This window comes from Nyctereutes procyonoides, unplaced genomic scaffold (genome assembly GCF_905146905.1).
Source record: "Nyctereutes procyonoides isolate TBG_1078 unplaced genomic scaffold, NYPRO_anot_genome, whole genome shotgun sequence".
Taxonomy (NCBI): Eukaryota; Metazoa; Chordata; class Mammalia; order Carnivora; family Canidae; genus Nyctereutes; species Nyctereutes procyonoides.
This window is the reverse complement of record NW_026575121.1, coordinates 26,885,435-26,907,446: the sequence shown is the minus strand read 5'-3', so window position 1 is coordinate 26,907,446 and position 22,012 is coordinate 26,885,435. Positions and strand designations below refer to the sequence as shown.

General features: G+C 35.8%; 1 protein-coding gene across 4 annotated transcripts in view; it reads right to left on the bottom strand.

The window, feature by feature from the left end:
• PIBF1 (progesterone immunomodulatory binding factor 1) overlaps positions 1–22,012 on the bottom strand; it is a 188,097-nt gene that overhangs the window by 112,421 nt on the left and 53,664 nt on the right. For all 4 annotated transcript variants that reach the window (XR_008665768.1, XM_055335943.1, XM_055335944.1 and 1 more), the window contains exon 10: positions 11,506–11,604. Coding sequence is in view for 3 of the 4 variants with exons in the window: in XM_055335943.1 (XP_055191918.1) it covers positions 11,506–11,604 (99 nt within the window). In the remaining variant the exon portion in view is untranslated. The remainder of the gene's footprint in view (positions 1–11,505; positions 11,605–22,012) is intronic.

Sequence of the window (22,012 nt, the reverse complement as noted above, 5' to 3'; positions counted from 1 at the left end):
TTTTATTTGTCAACTATACTTCAATAAAGCTGGAAGAAAAAACAGAAAGATTTAGGAACCCAACACATCAGTAAAAAGTTTAAGTGTCCATGGTCTGACAAATGCATCTTCTCCAAAATAAAGTATTATTGCATCTTGCATATTCTCCATAATGAAAGAAGGCAACAATGTCTCATTCCAGTAATGGATACCTAAGACATATTCCTGGTTCTTACTACACATGGGGGTCGCCTAGACAACAAGAATACTCCTGGAAGTCACTCCTAGTAAAAAATGGCTAGCAATAATTTTACTATAAACAAAAATGGCTGCAAAGCACTTAATCCAAATGCATCCTGAATTCATTTCCCCTTATCAGGATACCAAAAGGCATGTGCTTACTCTGACACCAACCAACAGAAGAGGAAATCAAGAGTTTAGACTTAAAAACAAAAACAAAAACAAAAAACCCTGCTATTTCTACTTGGATCCCATTAAATGTATAGTTTAATGTACAGTTTAACTAACATGACATTTTCATGAAAAAATAATATTAGTTCTCTATCTACACCATACCCACAAATGAACTATGGATGGATGAAAGGTATAATGTGAAAAATATATAGTATAAATGTGAATTCACATGTAAATATGAAGGTACAAGAATAGCCATAATCCTGAAAAAGAATTTTAGTCATTTTGTCAAGTTTCACTAAAAAGTCTTTTGAAATTTGACATGAATTATACTAATTTTATAGATTAATTAAGAATTAAATTACAGGGACACCAAGAATCCTACTTTTCTGGTATCAAGCAGCAACATTATAACCCTTTGCAGGGGGATTTCTTCCAGCTGCTGCTTCACTACAAAAGATGGGCACACACAATTCACATATGGGATGCCCTATGAGTACCTGGCCTGCTGAGCAGGAGGCAGTATTGCACTTCTGGGCCCCAGGGGACATCTATACAAAACCACTCCCTAAAGACAAGGAGAGGTAGCTGGTTTGCCTAATAAATAGAAACAAACAAAAAATCAGGCAAAATGAGGAGACAGAAGAACATCTTCCCTTCCAAATGAAAGAATAAGACAAAAACTCAGAAAAAGACCTTAATGAAACGGAGGTAAATTCTCTACCTGATAAAAAGTTCAAAGTAATGCTCATAAAGATGATCACCAAACTTGGGAGAAACATGGATGAACATAGAGTGAACTTCAACAAAGAGAAAACCTAAGGATATACCAATCAGAGCTGAAGAATACAATAACTGAAATGAAAAATACAAGAGGGAATCAACAGTAGATTAGATGATACAGAAAAATAGAAGACTAGTGGTGTAAATCATCCCATCAGAAAAAAAAATTAAAAAATGGTAATAGTTTAAGGGACCTCTGGGACAATATCAAATGTACTATAACATTTGCATTATAGGGGTCCCAGAAGGAGAAAAGAGAGAGAAAGGTGCAGAAAACGTATTTGAAGAAATAATGTCTGAAAACTTTTCAAACATGGGGAAGGAAACAAAATACCCAAATCCATGAAGCACAGAGTCCAAATCAAGATGAACCCAAAGAGATCCACACCAAAATATGTTATAATTAAAATGTCAAAAATTAGATAAAGAGACAATCTTAAAAACAGCAAGAAAACAACAACTAGTTATGTACAAGGGATCCTCCATAAGGCTATCAGCTGATATTTTCAGCAGAAACTTTGCAGGCCAGAAGAGAGCGGCATGATATATTCAAAGGGTTGGAAGGAAAAAACTTATAAGCAAGAATACTTCAATCAGCAAGGTTATCATTCAGAATTGAAGGAGAATAAAGAAATTTCCAGACAAGCAAAGGTAAAGGAGCTCACCACACTAAACTGGCCTTATAAGAAATATTGAAGAGAATTCTTTAAGTAGAGAAGAAAAGGCCATAACTAGAAATAAGAAAACATGAAAGAAAAAAAATCTCACTAATAAATGCAATTATAAAATGGTAGATTAACTAGTTAAAAACCTAGTATGAAGGTTAAAAAGAAGTAAAATCAAGTATAATTACAATAATTAGTTGAGGAATATACAAGATAAAAAGATGTAATATATGACATCAAAATGTAAAACATGGTAGGGGGTAGAGTAAAAATGCACTTTGAGAGTGAATTTGAACTTAAGCGACCATTGACCTAAAATAGACTGCTATAAATATAGGTAGAGAGAGACAGAGATGGTAACCACAAACCAAAACCCTATAATAGATACAAGAAAAATAAAGTGAAAGGAATACAAACATAACACCAAATAAAGGTATCAAACCATAAAGGAAAAAAGGCAAGAAAAGAAGAAAGGAACAGAGAAGAACTACAAAAACAATCAGAAAACAATGAACAAAATGGCAATAATTTGTTTCAATGTAATAGGACTTAATTCTCCAATCAAAAGACATAGTGGCTAAAGGAAAACAAAACAAAACAAACACCAAAAAAAAAAAAAAAAAAAACCCACCCAAAAAAACAAAAAATAAAAAAACCCCATCAAGACTCACCTATAGAGGGAGGGGCAAGATGGCGGAAGAGCAGGGTCCCCAAATCACCTGTCCCCACCAAGTTACCTAGATAACCTTCAAACCATCCTGAAAATTTACGAATTCGGCCTGAGATGTAAAGAGAGACCAGCTGGAATGCTACAGTGAGAAGAGTCCGCGCTTCTATCAAGGTAGGAAGACGGGGAAAGAGAAATAAAGGAACAAAAGGCCTCCGAGGGGGAGGGGCCCCGCGAGGAGCCGGGCTGAGGCCGGGGCGAGTGTCCCCAGGACAGGAGAGCCCCGTCCCGGAGGAGCAGGAGCTGCACCAACCTTCCCGGGCGGGCGGAAAGGGGCTCGCAGGGAGTTGGAGCAGGACCCAGGAGGGCGGGGATGCCCTCGGGCTCCCGGGGACACTAACAGACACCTGCGCCCGGGGAGAGTGCGCCGAGCTCCCTAAGGGCTGCAGCGCGCACAGCGGGACCCACCGGAGCAGCTCGGAGGGGCTCGGGAGCGGCTCCAGGGAGGGAGCTGCGGGGCGGGAGCACGAATCCACCAGCGCAGGCCCCGGAGCACAGGGCGCCGGGACACAGCCCAGGATCCGGCCTCCCCCTGGGACAGGCAGAGGCCGGGAGGGCCCAGGACAGCGAGGACGCTCCTGCCCGAGCTGAGCACATCAGCGGCCCCGCCCCGGAGCCTCCAGGCCCTGCGGACGGAGAGCCGAGAGCCCCGAGCCCCGTAGTTCCTGCGGAGGCTGAATCTAGGCTTCCAGAGTTGCCATAGCAACTGCTGCTGTTCCTCCCTGGGTCCCACGGGGTAAACAACCCCCGCTGAGCCCGGCAGCAGGCAGGGGCAGAGCAGCTCCCCCAAGTGCTAACACCTGAAAATCAGCACAGCAGGCCCCTCCCCCAGAAGACCAGCTAGAGGGACCAGTGATACTCCCCCGTGTTCCAATACAACTTGTTTTTGGCCACTCTGCACTGAGCAAAATGACTAGAAGGAAAACCTCACTTCAAAAGAAAGAATCAGAAACAGCCCTCTCTCCCACAGAGTTACAAAATCTGGATTACACTTCAATGTCAGAAAGCCAATTCAGAAGCACCATTATACAGCTACTGGTGGCTCTAGAAAAAAGCATTAAGGCCTCATGAGACTTCATGACTGCAGAATTTAGATCCAATCAGGCAGAAATTAAAAATCAATTGAATGAGATGCAATCCAAACTAGAAGTCCTAACGACGAGGGTTAACGTGGTGGAAGAACGAGTGAGTGACATAGAAGACAAGTTGATGGCAAAGAGGGAAACTGAGGAAAAAAGAGACAGACAATTAAGGGACCATGAAGACAGATTAAGGCAAATAGATGACAGTCTGAGGAAGAAAAACCTACGTTTAATTGGGGTTCCCGAGGGTGCCGAAAGGGACAGAGGGCCAGAATATGTATTTGAACAAATCCTAGCTGAAAACTTTCCCAATCTGGGAAGGGAAACAGGCATTCAGATCCAGGAAATAGAGAGATCCCCCCCTAAAATCAATAAAAACCGTTCAACACCTCGACATCTAATAGTGAAGCTTGCAAATTCCAAAGATAAAGAGAAGATCCTTAAAGCAGCAAGAGACAAGAAGTCCCTGACTTTCATGGGGAGGAATATTAGGGTAACAGCAGACCTCTCCACAGAGACCTGGCAGGCCAGAAAGGGCTGGCAGGATATATTCAGGGTCCTAAATGAGAAGAACATGCAACCAAGAATACTTTATCCAGCAAGGCTCTCATTCAAAATGGAAGGAGAGATAAAGAGCTTCCAAGACAGGCAGGAACTGAAAGAATATGTGACCTCCAAACCAGCTCTGCAAGAAATTTTAAGGGGGACTCTTAAAACTCCCCTTTAAGAAGAAGTTCAAGTAACTCTGAACGTGAATGGGCTTAATGACCCCATCAAAAGGCGCAGAGTTTCAGACTGGATAAAAAAACAGGACCCATCTATTTGCTGTCTACAAGAGACTCATTTTAGACAGAAGGACACCTACAACCTGAAAATAAAAGGTTGGAGAACCATTTACCATTCAAATGGTTCTCAAAATATACCCTAAAAACTACAGAACACTTCTGAAAGAAATTGAGGAAGACACAAAGAGATGGAAAAATATTCCATGCTCATGGATTGGCAGAATTAATATTGTGAAAATGTCAATGCTACCCAGGGCAATTTACACGTATAATGCAATCCCTATCAAAATACCATGGACTTTCTTCAGAGACTTAGAACAAATTATTTTAAGATTTGTGTGGAATCAGAAAAGACCCCAAACAGCCAGGGGAATTTTAAAAAAAGAAAACCATATCTGGGGGCATCACAATGCCAGATTTCAGGTTGTACTACAAAGCTGTGTTCATCAAGACAGTGTGGTACTGGCACAAAAACAGACACATAGATCAATGGAACAGAACAGAGAACCCAGAAGTGGACCCTGAACTTTATGCTCAACTAATATACGATAAAGGAGGAAACACGATCCACTGGAAGAAAGACAGTCTCTTCAATAAATGGTGCTGGGAAAATTGGTCATCCACATGCAGAAGAATGAAACTAGACCACTCTCTTGCACCATACACAAAGATAAACTCAAAATGGATGAAAGATCTAAATGTGAGACAAGATTCCATCAAAATCCCAGAGAAGAACTCAGGCAACACCCTTTTTGAACTTGGCCACAGTAACCGGAGAAGGACAAACAGTGTATGTTCTCATTCATTTGGGGAATATGAATAATAGCGAAAGGGAATATAAGGGAAGGGAGAAGAAATGTGTGAGAAATATCAGAAAGGGAGACAGAACAAAAAGACTTCTAACTCTGGGAAATGAACTAGGGGTGGTGGAGGGGGAGGAGGGCGGGGGGTGGGGGTGAATGGGTGACGGGCACTGAGGGGGACACTTGACGGGATGAGCACTGGGTGTTATTCTGTATGTTGGTAAATTGAACACCAATAAAAATTAATTTATAAAAAAAAAAAAAAGACTCACCTATATGCTGCCTATATGAGACTCACTTCAGATTTAAAGATACATAAGACTGAAAGTGAATGGACAGAAAAAAATACTCCATACAAATGGAAACAAAAGCTGAGTAGCAATACTTCTATTAGACAAAATGGACTTTAAAGCAAACTGTTAACAAAAGACAAAGAAGAGAATGACACAAAGATAGAAGGGTCAATCTAACAAGGGGATATAATATTTATAAACATGTGCCCTATACAGGAAGTGCCTAAATATAAATATTAACAGACAAAAAGGGAGAAATTGACAACACAATAATAGTGGAGGATTTTAATACTATCAATGAAAAGATGACCCATATAGTAAATCAGCAAGGATATACTAGCTTTAGACAATACACTAAACCAGATGGATTTACAAAACTAGAAATCATTTAAGGAAGAAAACCAGAAAAAAACACAAACACGTGGAAACTAAACACATGCTATTAAAGAACCAAAGGGTCAACCAAAAAAATCAAAGAAAAGTTAAAAAATACCTTGAGACAAATGAAAATGGAAAAACAATGTTCCAAAACCTACAGGATACAGCAAAAGCAGTTCTAAGAGGGAAGTCATATCAATATAGGCTTACCTCAAGAAACAACAAAAATCTCAAATACTCTATATTTAAATGTGCTAGAAAAATAAGAATAAATGAAGCCCAAAGTTCAAGAAGGAAGTAAATAATAAAAATCAGAGTGAAAATAAATGCAAGAGACCCCCTCTCCCAAATCAATGAAATTAAGAGCCAGTTCTTTTAAAAGATAAACAAAATGGACAAACCTTTTGGTAGGCTCATCAAGAAAGAGAGAAAAGGCTCAAGTAAATAAAATAAAAAAATGAAAGAGAAATTACAACCAATACCACAGAAATACCAAGGATCACTAGAGATTACTATAACAATAAATTATATACTAACAAATCGGACAACCCAGAAGAAATGGATAAATTGCTAAAAATGTACAATTTCCATGATTAAATCATGAAGAAATAGGAAATCTGAATAGACTACTTACTAGTAATGAAATTGAGTTAGTAATTAAAAAAAAAAAAACCACACACACACACACACACACACACACACACACACAGTCTCCTAACAAAAGTCCAGGGCCAGATGGCACCTTAGGTAAATTCTACCAAACATTTAAAAGAGCTAATATCTGTCCTTCTCAAATTATTCCAGGAAATAAAAGAAGAAGGGATGCTCCCAAACTCATTCTATGAAGACAGCATTACCCTGATACCAAAACCAGACAAAGATAACACAAAAGAAGAAAATTAAAGGTCAATATCCCCGGTGAACACATATGTAAAAATCCTCAACAAAATATAAGCAAATCAAATTCAGCAACACATTAAAAGGATCATATACCACAAGCAAGAAGGATTTATTCCAGGGATACAAAGATGGTTTGACATACACAAATTAATCAGTGTGATAAACCATATCAACAAAATGAAGAATAAAAATCATATGATCATCTTGATAGATGCAGAAAAAGCATTCAACAAAATTCAACATCTATTTATGATAAAAACTCTCAACAGAGTATAGTAGTAACGTACCTCAATATAATAAAGATCATATATGACAAACCCATAGCTAATATACTCAATGGTGAAAAGCTAAAAGCATTTTCTCTAAGATCAAGACAAGAATGCCCATTCTCATGACTTTTATACAACATAGTACTAGAAGTCCTAGTTATGGCAATTAGACTGAAAAAGAAAAGGCATCCAAATTGGAAAGGAAGAAGTAAAACTGTCACTATTTGCAGATGACATGACAGTATATACAGAAAACCCTAAAGACTCGACCAAACTATTAGAACTAATAAATGAATTCAGTATACTTGCAGCTTGCAACAATATGCATAAATTTGTTGCATTTCTGTACACTAGGAATAAACTATGAGAAGGAGAAATTAAGAAAATAATCTTATTTACAATTGCATCAAAAATAATAAAATATCTAGGAATAAATTTAAACAAGGGGTTAAACACCTGTACTCTGAAAACTGTAACACATTGATGAAAGAAACTGGAAACAAATATGTGGAAAGATATACAATGTGTATGAACTGGAAGAACTAATACTGGTCAAATGTCCTATATTACCTAAAGCAATTTATAGATTCAATTCAATCCCTATCAAAATATCAAGGACATTTTTCAGAGCAAAAAATAATAAAATTTGTATGGAACCATAAAAGATCCTGAATACCTACTCAAAGCAATCCTGAGAAAGAAGAACAAAGATGGAGGAATCACAACCATATTTCAAACTATACTATAAGCTCACGGTAATCAAACAGTATTGGACTGGCACAAAACCAGATACATAGATCAACAGAACAGACTAGAGAGCCTAGAAATAAATCCATGCTTATATGGTCAATTAATCTATGACAAAGAAGTCAAGGATATATAATAGAAAAAAAAGAATCTCTTCGTAAATGGTTTTGGAAAAACTGGAAAGCCACATGCAAAAAGAATGAAACTGGACTTCTTTCTTACACCATACACAAAAATAAACTCAAAAGAGATTAAAGTCCTAAAGGTAAAACCTGAAACCGTAACTCCTAGAAGAAAACACAGGCAGTAAGTTCTTTGACACTGATCTTAGCAATATTATTTTGAATCTGTCCCTTCAGACAAGAGCAACAGCAAAAATAAACAAATGGGGCTACATCAAGCTAAAAAGTTTTTAAACAGTAAAGAAAATGATAAACAAAACAAAAAGGCAACATACTGAACAGAAGCAGGTATTTGCAAATGATATATATAATTAAAGGTTAATATCTCTCTCTATAAAAAACTCATACAACTCAATATTAAGGAAACAATCTGATTAAAGAATGGGCAGAGGACTTGAATAGACATTTCTCCAAAGACATACAGATGGCCAACAGGCACATGAAAAAATGTTCAACATTACTAATTATCAGGGAAATGCAAATCAAAACCACAAAGAGATTACCTAACAGCTGTAAGAATGGCTATTATTGAAAAGATAAGAAATAATAAATGTTGGTGAGGATGTAGAGAAAAGGGAACTCTTGTTCACTGTTGGTGGGAATGTAAATTGATATAGCAACTATGGAAGATACTATGGAGATTCCTTTAAAAAACTAAAAATAGAACTACCATATGACCCAGGAATTACACTTCTGGTTATTTATCTATAGAAAGCAAAAAGACTAACTTGAAAAGATACAGGCACTCCTATGTTCATCACAGCATCACTTACAATAGCCAAATTTGGAAGCAAACCAAGTGTCCATAGATAGATGAATGAATAAGGAAGATGTGGTATGTATGTATTTGTGTGTGTGTAAATGTATGTAGGTGTGTAGATAAACACATACACACACCCCTTCATGCCCTTTTTTAGTTCTAAAAAAAGAATGAAATCTTGCCATTTACAACATGGATAGACCCAGAGGTATTATGGTAAGTGAAATAAATCAGACAGAAATAGGCAAATATCTTATGATTTCAATTACGTGTGGAATCTAAGAAGGAAAACAAACAAAACAGAAATAGACTCAAATACATTGATGGCTGCTAGAGCAGAGGGAAGGTGGAGGGATAGAGGAAAGAGGTGAGGGGGATTAAGAGGTACAGTCATGAGTTATAAAATAAATAACACATGGGGATGAAATGCACAGCATAAGGAAAATAGTCAATAACATTTTAAAATCTTTACATGGTGACAGAAGGTAACTAGACTTATTGCTGCGATCATTTTGTAATGTATATAAATACTGAATCACTATGTTATACACCTGAAATTAATATAATATTGCATATCAATTAAATCTCAATGAAAAAAATGAGCTGTTCCAGTCTATTCAAAATTCTAGGGGGATGCCTGGGTGGCGCAGCGGTTTGGCGCCTGCCTTTGGCCCAGGGCGCGATCCTGGAGACCCGGGATCGAGTCCCGCGTCGGGCTCCCGGTGCATGGAGCCTGCTTCTCCCTCTGCCTGTGTCTCTGCCTCTCTCTCTCTCTCTCTCTCTGTATGACTATTGTAAATAAATAAATAAAAATTAAAAAAAAAAAAAAACAAAAAAAAACAAAATTCTAGGGGAAAATGATTTCAAAAGATCAACTTTTAAATAGCAAAAATTCAGTTAGTAAATAGAATTGAACAAATTATTTTATAATAATAGTAACAAACATTTATACATTAGTATTTATGTGAAAGACACTGTTCTGCATGTCATACAAACATTAAATCAATCATTCTCACTAATTCCAATGATATCTTTAAGTAATGAAGCATCCCATGGCCTTTACGATAAATACCAGTTGCTAGTGTATGGACAAGATAAGAAGGATTTTAGAGTGCTAGAGTTTAGGACATAAGAGGGTTGAGTATAAAGATGAAATAGTCAATTTTAAGGTCAGATTTACTATTCTCTTTTCTCCAAATTCACAAAAACATACCAAAGCTAGTAAGTTATGAAATTCTGTCCAAATATAGGTTCTGATTTATTAGCTAAAAATCTTATGCTTTCTTTTAAAGTTTATTGGTTTCTCCATAAATATTATTCCAGAGCCATTCCTAAATACCTCAATTTAAAAACATCAACAAAAAGCCAAATAAATCTTTTGTGTACACCATAGTTTTATGAATGGAAAAGTTATACATAATAAATATTTTAAAGTAGGTTATAAACAGCATTCCAATTAAAACAGCTCATTTATAAATTTTATTTTATATTAAAATGTTTGGATTTAGATATACTTTCACATTACAGAAGAGATTTCTCTAATATATTAATGTACCAAGTTTATAAAGTTGATATGAATTCAGAAGTATAATGATTTGAGCCATTTTAAAAGATTTCTGTATTAGGTTAATTATATGAAAACTTACCTGAATTTTTAGTGTCATGTACTACTTAAATTATAAATGAATCTTTAAATCTTCATTTAACAAATAAAAGCTCCACTGACTTATTTTCAAAGTTTATCAGTATGTGAAAGGTGTATGGAAACTTGATGTACTAGCTTAGTAACTTTTCTGTCCGAAATTATTCTCAAAATAAAAGTTAAAAGAAAAAAAGTAACCAAAGTTTATTCTGTATGTAGTCAAGTAACTGAAAATCTAGGGTGAAAAAAAAAAAAAAAGAAAATCTAGGGTGTTCAATGAGGCAATGGTATTTACATTAATACTCATCAGTGATTTTCCTATTAACTAGGCTACTAAAAATAAATATAGTTTTCTATTGAGAAATAAAAGATAAATCATTTTCTCTCTTTTCCATCTTCCAACACACATGAGCCAGAACATAAAGATTTTTAAGAAATGAACTGTGGAGCATATAATGGTATTAACACTTTGGACTTAAGTTCAGTAGGTTCTTTTAAAGTAAAACTCCTTCTACTTTATGATTAGCAATTCCACTTCTGAAGAAAATTGTCCAAATAAAAAAAAGTATGCCCAAAAAAGACTTTAAAAAAAAAAGTTCACAGCAGCTTCATTCATGATAGCTTCAAAATGGAAACAACCTAAATGTCCACTGACAGGTGAATGAATGCACAAACAGTGGTATATTCATACCCAGCAACAGTAAGGAATGAACTACGTATACAACAAAATGGATGAATATATAATGCTGAGTGAAAGAAGCTAGACACAAAAAAGTATATACTGTACAGTTCTGTTTTTCAATCCAGTAAGGGCAAAACTAAGCTATGGTGACAGAAATGAAAAAGTGTTTGCTTCTTGAGGGTTAGTGGTCGAGATGGATAAAAGGGGCATAAGGAAACTGTAGGGTGACTGCACTGTGCTGTATCTTGTTTGAGTATATACAGTAATATATATTACAAAAATAATTCATGTAAACTGTAGTTCAGTTGAAATAAATATACTTCTATTAAAAATATTTTTTTTTCTAAGGTACAAGAACAAAAATCAAGAAAGAGTTTTTAACACTTAACATTTACAGATTTTCAGAATGCTTACCTCTCTAAGAGCTGATCATGTTTTTCTAAAGCATCCTTTTCAGCCATCACTGCTCGGTCCTTTTCAGCCATAGCATTGTCCCTTGCTTCTCGGAGATTTCTAAAATTTAAACATATATCCAATTGTTCCAAATACAAAGCATCTTCTAAAGATTCATATATGTGCTTGCTTAGAGTTGGACTATCTGATAATCTTAAGAACACACTGGAGGTTGGTGATCCAAGGTGTATTATATACATTTACCTGGCTTGGTATTTTCTGTAGCAGCACAGTAATGAAGGTGCAAACATGGTCTATCTCTAAATGTCACATTATCCTTCTCTATAACTTATCTCCACATGGGTTGAAGGTAGGTTGAAGGTAACTTGTTTAACCTTTACCATAATCTAGTGAGGTAGGTAGGATTACTCACACTAGTATCCACAAGAAAAGAGGTCTTGAGAAGGTAATACATGTTCTCTAAAACATTTTAAATGAAAAGTGTAATATAAAGATCCCAAGTGTCTTAATGGGAACAAAGTTTGGGATATGAGCAAGATGAAATGATGGCCCTTGGGATCCAATGAGAGAGGGATGGAAGAGAAGAGAACTCAGAAGGTTTGGACAAAGGACATGAAGTCCTGATAAGATGACAAATATATAAATGTAAGTAGTGTACAAGTGGGATGGAAGACTAGAGAATGTTGTTAAAGAATGGTGTTGTGGAGGCTGAAGAGTACTTTCAGTGACATTGTTTTAGTTGATACTAAGATCTAAGGTGTGACCAGTAAAGTAGCTAAGTGAAGGAGAGATGAGATAAAGGTCAATATTCATAGAAGACTAAAGAAAGTATGAAGCCAGAGTATTAGATAAGTTATCCACTTACACTACTGATGGTACCAGGGACTGAAACTGAGAGAAATATACATTTAGTGACAGTTAAGGGTAATGTCCAAAAGGCAAAAAGTAACAAGGGTGACACAGCAAGTCATGAGCCTTTAAAGATCAAATCTCGTTTGTTTTTTAATCGAGATGGAAGTCTGGATCAAGAAAAATACCAACAGGGGTGCTTGGGTGGCTCAGTGGTTGAGCGTCAGCCTTTTGCTCGGGTCAAAATCCTGGGATCGAGTCCCGTATAGGGCTCCCAGTCAAGAGCTTGCTTCTCCCTCTGCCTATGTCTCTGCCTCTGTGTATCTCTCATGAATAAATAGATAAAATCTTTAAAAAAGAAAAATACCAACAGGAAGCTTCTTTCAGAGCCACTTAATTTTATTTATTCATGACAGACACACAGAGAGAGGGGCAGAGACATAGGCAAAGAGAGAAGCAGGCTCCATGCAGGGAGCCTGATGTGGGACTGGATCTTGGGACTCCAGGATCATGCCCTGAGCTGAAGGCAGACGCTCAACTACTGAGTCTTCCAGGCATCCCTTTTTGTTTTGTTTTTGGTTTTTTTTGAGAGCCACTTAAATTTTTTAAAAAATCCTCTTCTCTAACATAGTTGTAAATGAATGTAAAGTGTAACATAAATGATTTTGCTTAATTCCTACAAATCCCTGTTTTATAGTGGAGTAAACTGAAGTTGAAGAACTTAAGTACCTAGTTCAAAGTCACAGCCTGTGTTAAAGCCATAATTTGAGCTCAACTGTCTAACTGCAAAGCAAGTGGTTTTTTTTAACATCATATCACTGTATCTCCCATAAAGAATGGATTGGGTATCAGAGTTTTGTGTTTATTATTCATGGAGAATGTCAGTAGAAAGTCATGAAAACCCACATCATTTAAATAAATCTATGTAATAACTATTGGATAGAAATGCTTACTTGCTGTGTCAGTATGAAATGTCATCTTTTACACTGTGATGCTAATAATAAAGCTAAAATTTATAAACATATCAACCAATGGAGATTCATCAATTTGTTTATGAAACAATAAATAGAAGTTTAAAAGAACTATAGTAAACATAACTTATTAAAAAGAAAACAGCTTTTGTATACTATTATCTAAGCGGAAGTTCATTTTAAAATAGGTATCACAAAATGTCATGTCATTATTTTCTGACATCATCCTGATTGCAAGGGGCTTCAAAAATATTCTATCAAACTAAATGAAACATGAAAATGTACTTTTATATACAGAATTAAATTCTTTAAGCCTATTAAACACTTATATATTTTTCATTCCTAGATGGTCTATACATTTCAGTCAGTAAATCACCACAAACTGGTTTTCGTTTTTCAAAGATAGCTTCATTATTCTGTAAGTTATTTCAATAGCAAAATTCCAAGTAGACTGCAATTATAGTACTATCAATCAATGCTTACTTAGTAGGTAGAAAAGCTTCAGTCCCTAACTGTATTTCCTTTCTTGGAATAATGGGCATTAGAAATAAAAGTAAGTCATAGAGAATGAAATGAAACCCAGAATAAGCTAACAGTAGGGCTTGTGAGTGGAGATATGATTAGAAGGTTCTAATGCATTCACCATGCTACAATCTGTATCATCCAGCTAACTAGAATTTATATTTATATTAAGGCATAAACAAAATTCCAAGATCACAAAGGAGAAGAGTTGATTATTTTTTAATCGGAGGAAAAAAGCTGAGTGAATGAAGGGAAGATATATAAGCTGGACCTCAAAGGGCAAATAAGTAAAGGCAATTCAAAGAAAGAAAAAAAAGAATCGAAGGAAGTGCTAGAGGTTGAGGCTTCTACCAACAGGTCCTTTCATGGATGTCTACTGGTAAGATTTCTGTGTGAACCTAATCTCTTTATCAGTTACCATACCTTCCACATCTTTTTTTTTTTTTCAATTCCTTTTAACATAAAGATGGAAATACTTCCTTTAATATTATCAATTGGCCTTTAAGGTTTCAAATTAAGTCTGAGATAAACTGAATATATTCCACTGAAAATTAACAGTAGTAACAAACATATAGAGTGCCTGCTGTATGCTAGGAACTATTTTAGGCATTGTGTATATAATAGTTCATTTAATGTTCACAACAACCCCACAAAGTAGGGGTTATCCATAATTGAATGTTATCTCCATTTTACAAAGAAGAAGACTCAAACACAGAGAAGTTAAGTATTTATCTAAGGCCACAAGTACTTACTAGCTACGGAGCCTAAACCATCTGGTTCTAGAGTCCCTGCTCCTCATCAAACTATGCTGCTTTTCTTAAGATTCCCTTTGTTTCAGTTTTCTCCTTGAGACATTCTGTCATTATAAGATTTATATGGTCATCTCATAGAACAAATGTTAAATCAAAAATAAGCCTTGAAAGAATTGTGACTACATCATGCATACAATTGTTTTTACAGTCCATGCTCCTTCAGACTAGAGTGGTTTGATAAAACACCAGATGGATTATATTCTGGCCACAGACGAAACCCAAACTTTTTAAAATCAATTTTTAAATGTTAAATGCATTAGAAAATGTAACAACATAAAATTATGGAAGAGCAAGAATTCTAATGTTTTTCAAAAGAATAAACTTGAAAAATTGATAGAGACTATCTGCAGCATGTACAAGCTAATGTTTTAAAAGTCCAAGTTGAATATATAATCAAATATACTTATAATAACATGGAAAAATTATAATAATAGAGAATGATGTTCAGAGTTGGCCAACTGGACATCATTTAAATCTAAAATTAAGATATTTCACCCTTAAAAATGCTTTTAAAAAGCTAACATTTGAGGGGTCCCAGGGTGGCTCAGTCAATTAAGTGACGGACTCTTGAATTTGGCTCAGGTCATGATCTCAGGGTCAAGAGATTGAGCCCCATGTTGGTGTACACTGAGTTGGCTTGTCTGTCTCCCTCTGTTCCTCCCCCCGCTCATGCTCGCTCTCTCTCTGTTATAAATAAATAAATAAATAAATAAATAAATAAATAAATAAATAAATAAATTTCTTTAAAAAGCTAACATTTTGATTTCAAAACTGCCTTTCATCATTCTTTCACATTGTTTCCTACAAACTCCATCCTTCATATATACATACTTATCTCTCCCATCCATCCTGTATTTGTCTGTGGGAGGTGGAAAGATGCAGAAAAGGGAAAATAAATCTGATCAATCCTAAGTAAGTGCAAAAGTAGAGTGTCCTAGTATATAACTTGTGTCCAAATAATGTATTTTTCAACTTGAGCCCTTTTTATGAGTGAAAGAGGATACTGTTAATAATCATGCTAAAAAAATAATAATCATGCTAATAAAATAGGCATAAACCAGGACTTACAGGGACAAATAACTGGAGATATTGTCATTTAAATTATAACATTCAAATAAGAAACCTAAAGTTTTATTTCTCTAAAAGGATCTTAATACTACAATAAAATAGATATATTTAATAGGCAAACTAATGTACCTGTGCAGAGATAACCTCAAGTATGTCAAGTTTATCCAGAAATAGCTCACAACCAAAGCCTGAAACCTCAGTACAGAATGTAACAATAGATTTCTGTACATGGAATGTATCTTCCTCTACCTAGAAGATAAATTTCATAGTACCAATATACCACATTTAAATTTATACCTGAAAAGTGGCAAGAAAATGTTGGAAGAATGAGAAAAAGCTTAGGAACCTTTGAAATTCTAATAGAAACAAATCAGAGTTTGGGAATGCCAAGGGCATGCTTAACCTGAATAAACATCACTAATAACTCAAAACTTGAAATACCATGAATAAATAGTGAAAAACTATGGTTATCAGAAGAGCACAGTAGGCACAGCTAAGCAACCTGTTCTCCTTCTGCCTCCATGTAAACATATTTTTGGCTAATAAAAGTGAATACATTTTTTTCCAGTTGGAACAAAAAGGGACTAAAACAGGCTGTTTATATGACAAACTTATTTATAGGGTAAGTGTTTGAATTAATCACTTCTACCTCCAGATTATTCTCCTGGACAACTCATTTCCATACCTGATGCCTTTGTTTTTAAGATGACATAAACATCAAGGATTAAAGTGGACTATCTGCTGTTTATAATCAAATGACCAATAACTGTTCCTTTAATTAACATAGTCGTTGAAAAGTGAATGAATAAGACATAACAAAAAAGGCAAAGCGGAAATTTTAGGTAATATGATTTCCTGGGAGAAGCTATGCATTTTCAGAGGAGAAACTTTTGAAGATTACTGTTGTTGACTGAACATACTATATTTTCCAATCATTTTATTTTAGTTGGTGCTCAAGGAGATTTGTTTTTTCATTTTATAGATGTGGAGACTTTATCCCAGAGTAGGTAAGTATCAAACCAAACCATAGTTTAAAAAAAGTCATGAAAAATTTAAGCATCAAAATGCAAAAACTTATTTAAAATCTATTTCACGTGTTGAGGTTTAAGATTTTATTTATTTATTCATGAGAGACACAGAGAGAGAGAGAGAGAGAGAGAGAGAGAGAGAGAGAGAGGCAGAGACACACAGGCAGAGGGAGAAGCAGGCTCAATGCAGGGAGCCTGACGTGGGACTTGATCCCAGGATCTCCAGGATCAGGCCCTGGGCTAAAGGCGGCGCTAAACCGCTGAGCCACCCGGGCTGCCCACATATTGAGGTTTAAAAAGCAGCTGATAAAATACACCATAATATATTAAAATGCAACTTGGGTGAATCTGATAGATGGTTAACTGAGTGACTACTCTATTAAATTCACTTCATTATAAATCTTTGTATAGGTTTCATCTAAATCAATAGTTACTTGATTTCTCAAAAGTAGTTCCAACTAATTCCTTCATTCAAGAAATATTTATGAGCACTTGTTATGTACCAGGTACTGGTACCTAGGAATCCAGCACTGAAAAACAGATGAAATCTCTACTGACATGGAGATTACATTCTAGTTTGAAAGAAACCAAAGTATGCTAGTAGGTGCTAAGTGCTCTGGAGAAGAATAAAGCAAAGAAGGGGCTAATGGGTAGCAGGCATGGCAGGATGGGGAATTTCAGTTTTAAGTAGGGTGGTTAGGAAAGACATCAGAAAGGAGGTGACATCTGAAGACATGGAGAAAGTCAGGAAACAAGGATCTAAGGTATCCAAGAGTAGAGGGTTAAGCAGTGGAAACTGTAAATATAAAGGACCTGAGGAGCATGTGTATCAGATAAGGGAACAGGAGGCAGTGTGAATAAACGAGGGACTACCAACAGGTCCTTTCATGGATGTCTACTGGTAAGATTTCTGTGTGAACCTAATCTCTTTATCAGTTACCATACCTTCCACATCTTTTTTTTTTTTCAATTCCTTTTAACATAAAGATGGAAATACTTCCTTTATCAATTGACCTTTAAGGTTTCAAATTAAGTCTGAGATAAACTGAGTATGTTCCACTGACAATTAACAGTAGTAACAAAAATATAGAGTGCCTGCCGTGTGCTAGGTACTATTTTATTTTTACTACAGAGTAGTAAAATGAGGATGGGACAACTGGGTGCAGATCATGTAGTGTCACAGGACATTATAGTCATTTAAACTTGTACTGAGTTGTATGGGAGCCTTTTCAGTTGATTAGAGGAGTGGCTGAGAATAGACCTGAGAAGGCAAGGAAGGAAGCTGGGGGGCCACTTAAGAGAATCTTGCAGTAATTCAGTCAAGAGATAATGGCAGCTTGGACCAAGGTAGTGTGTGTGGGATGTAAGAGAATCAAAAATTTTGAAGACACCACCGAAAGCACCTGTTGAACAGAATACAGAATGTGAAAAAAAAGAGAAGAGGTTTATGACTTCAAGGTTTTTTATCTGAGCAAGCAGAACAGTTATCTGTAACTGATCTGGGTCGGACTGAGGGTAGAGTAGGGCTGAAGGAACAGAAGTGGACTTCTGTACACCTTGAATTTAAGATGTTTCCTAGACAACCAAATGAAATGCTATGAAGGCAGCTGTAAAAGATGACAAGGAGATGAAGATGACCAATAAAAGAAGCAAGTAGGTGCAGCCAGTAAGAAAGGGAAAAAGTCAAAGTATAGTATTCTGAAAGTCAGTAAAAGGTGTATTTCCAGGAGTAAGCAGTGATCAACCATATTAAATACGGCTGACAGGTCAAGTAAGACAGGAACTGAGAATACGGCCGCTAGATTTTCAGCAACATGAAGATCTCTGGGGCTCTTGATAGGAATAGCTTTGCTGGAGCAGTACAGGGAGGCAAAAGCTTGGTAATAGCTTTTTAAAAATGAGGGTAAAGAATGAATATATAAAACTCTGCAGGAATTTGGCTACGAAGGAAAATAAAGAAAGGGAGTAGTGCTAGAAAGGGAATGAGCAATAAAAGAGGCTTTTTAAAGATGGGAGAAACGATTTGTTAGTAACAGTAATTGGGAATTATCTGGTAGAAAAGGAAAACCAGCAATACAGGAGACAAAGGGGAGATTTGCTAGAGCTGTGTCCTTGAGGAGGAGAAAGAGGACAGGCTCAAGTTACACGAGTGGAAAGTCTGGGCCTTAGGAGAGTAGCGTAGAGAGGTTCTGACAAAAAAATTAGACCACTTTATGGAAAAATAAAGTCCTGTTTACTAATTTTCAAAATCATAAATGCTTTTATAAAGTTCTAAAGATCCAAATTCAGCCCTGATGTATTAAGTGGGGCTTGCAAACTTTCTTAAAAAACTAACTTCTTAGGGTGCCCAGGTGGCTCAGTTGGTTGGGCGTCCGACTTTTGGTTTCTGCTCAGGTCGTGATCTCATGGGTCATTGGACTGAGCCTGGAATCAGGCTCCACACTCAGTGGGGAGCTTACTTGGGATTTTCTCCCTCTGCCACTCCTCCTCCCCCATTAGCTCTCTCTAGGATACATAAACAAATCTTAAAAAAAAAAAAAAGAAGAAAAGAAACAAAAAACACATTTATTTCCCAAATAAATTACCACCAAATTTACAGCTTTGATAAGAAATCTTTTATCAATTTTCATAACTTTGACCAGTAACATGAGAATCTGCATTGCACTGTAAAATCAGATGCATCTAGTTTCATCACTTAAAAAGTCTATAATCATAGGCAAATCACCCCTTGTGTCTATTTCCTCATTTGTAAAACAGGGATACTAATACCTACAACTTGACAAAATGTCCCACCCAATTCTCCGTTACGACATATGTAAAGTGTCGAGTACACCTGATGCATAATAGGCACTCAATAAATAAGAGCTATTGTTACTATGTTATATAAACATGAAAGCCTACATTAAAAACTATAAAGGTATTTGTTTAGAGAATGGTAATTAGGTTAGTGCTTCCCAAGACCCTGTATTGTATTAAAAAAAGACAGTATATAGAATAGTATCCTAGAAAACAGAGAAGCCTGCTGGAGGGACTTAAGCAGCTGATTGCCCTTGTGGCACCCTAAGGCTAAGGGGAGTGACATCTAAGGTGCTGTAGAGAAAAATGTCTGGTATTCAACGTCATCTTACACAAGTACTTTTAGGCTTGGTCCGAGCTGCTGTATCTGTAAAAGATCAGGAATTAATAGTTATCTTCTTTTCTAAATCTTGTCTGCAACCCTGACTTAACAGCCCTGCCTCATGGCCAATCTCTCTGAGACTAGTAAAACAGACAAGGGAGTCATTTCTGATGTTTACTTCCTGTCTATTGTCAGGTCACTCCAATTCTTTCACCTAAATATTTTTTAAAATTGGCTTTTATTCTCTCCTTCCATTTCTTTCACTCAAACTTTGCAAGAGTCTCCTAACCAATCTCTCTGTCTCAGGTCCTCTTTTTTTTTTTTAATTTTTTTAAGATTTTATTTATCTATTCATGAGAGACAGAGAGAGAGAGAGAGAGAGAGAGAGAGAGAGAGAGAGAGAGAGAGAGAGAAGTAGAGGCACAGGCAGAGGGAGAAGCAGGCTCCGTGCAGGGAGCCCGATGTGGGAATCGATCCTGGGACTCCAGGACCACGCCCTGGGCCAAAGGCAGGCACTAAATTGTTGAGCCACCCAGGGATCCGGGCCCTCTTCAATTATAATTTTCCTCACACTGCAACTAGTTACAAAAAATGAATACATCATGTTACTCTGTTACTATAAAACTTCCAAGAATTCCTCACTGATGTCAGGGTCAGAGCCTTTTAAAATCTGACCCTGTCCTGAATGTGACCACATGCCTCACCACCCTGTGAGCTATATAACAGTCAAATTTAAGTTCTTGTACAACCTGAACTCAGCTCATTTCATATTTGAAACACCCTATACACCTTGAAATAATTATTATTAATTAAGCCGTGAACACATATGGTAATCACCTATAGATGTAAAGAATATAGCTAATAATAAAATATAGCTAACAAAATTTCATTTATATTTGATAAGATATTGAAAGAGCCATATACTGTCAGAATCACTGAACTAAAAAGACAAAGTTAAATATTCTTAAGTTTTTCCATATAAGAACTCAAAAAATTATACAGATACCTAATCAGACATGAATGAAAAAAGATTATTTAAGCACTAATGAGGACATATACTATTAAAACAATGAATGGAAAAAAATGATGGAGCCCTCATTCACTAGCTCTAATTCATGTATTCTAATGCATTATGTATATTCAAGTAATCTTTGTATATAAACTTAGATTGAAGATTGAAAGGTGTTTAATATCATTGCAAAATTCTATACAAATTTCAAGTTTATGTCATTAAGGTTTCTTCTTGAGTACCTTTGGAAGATGATAAATTCTGATCAAGATGGTTTTTATCGACATGGTGGGAAAATAAAATCACTAAAGCAGTAGTGTCACACTTAAAGTGTATTTTCAATCTCCTTTTCCCTACTGTTTTGCCTTTTTCAAAGCATAATAAAATACCTCTAACAAACTCATCCTCTGCCTTTTTACAGTAGCACGAAGAGAATAGTTCTTTCTGGGTTCACAATAATGAGACTACCTTAGGTAACGGTAGTTTAACTTTCTGGAAAAGCTTAATCAGGTGAATTTATCTCCTCTTTATTATCTCATAGTATTAATTAGGAACAAGTAAGTTAGATTTTACATAGAGATTTAGACTGAAACAAATGGCATGCAGATCCTCAATGTCTATATTGTGTTGGAAAAAATGGTTCAATGCTATGGAGATCAATACTTAAGAGTAACTATATATATTGTAGTAGTGCCTTTTGATGACAATAAACAATTTCATAATCTTATCAGTTGGCTTTTTAAAAAAGTTTTATTTATTTAAGTAATCTCTATATCCAATGTAGCGTTTGAACTCACAACCCTGAGATCAAGCATCACATACTCTTCTGACTAAGCCAGCCAGATGCCTCTCAGTTGACTTTTATACAATGCTCATTTCACTTACACTGTCAAGAAATCGATAAAAGAAAAAAATTTAAAACACTGCATACAGAAAAAAGGTATCAAAAAACAATTTATACATAGCTTAATAATTTATAATGTATTTTTCATATCCATTATCTCATTTAGATCTTACAGACCACTTTGTGAAATAGTATTGGTTCTTCTTATAAAAAAAAAAGTCAAACTTCAGGGATATTAAGTGATATATTCACTCAGCTAGTTTATTGACAGCACCAGAATTTAAGT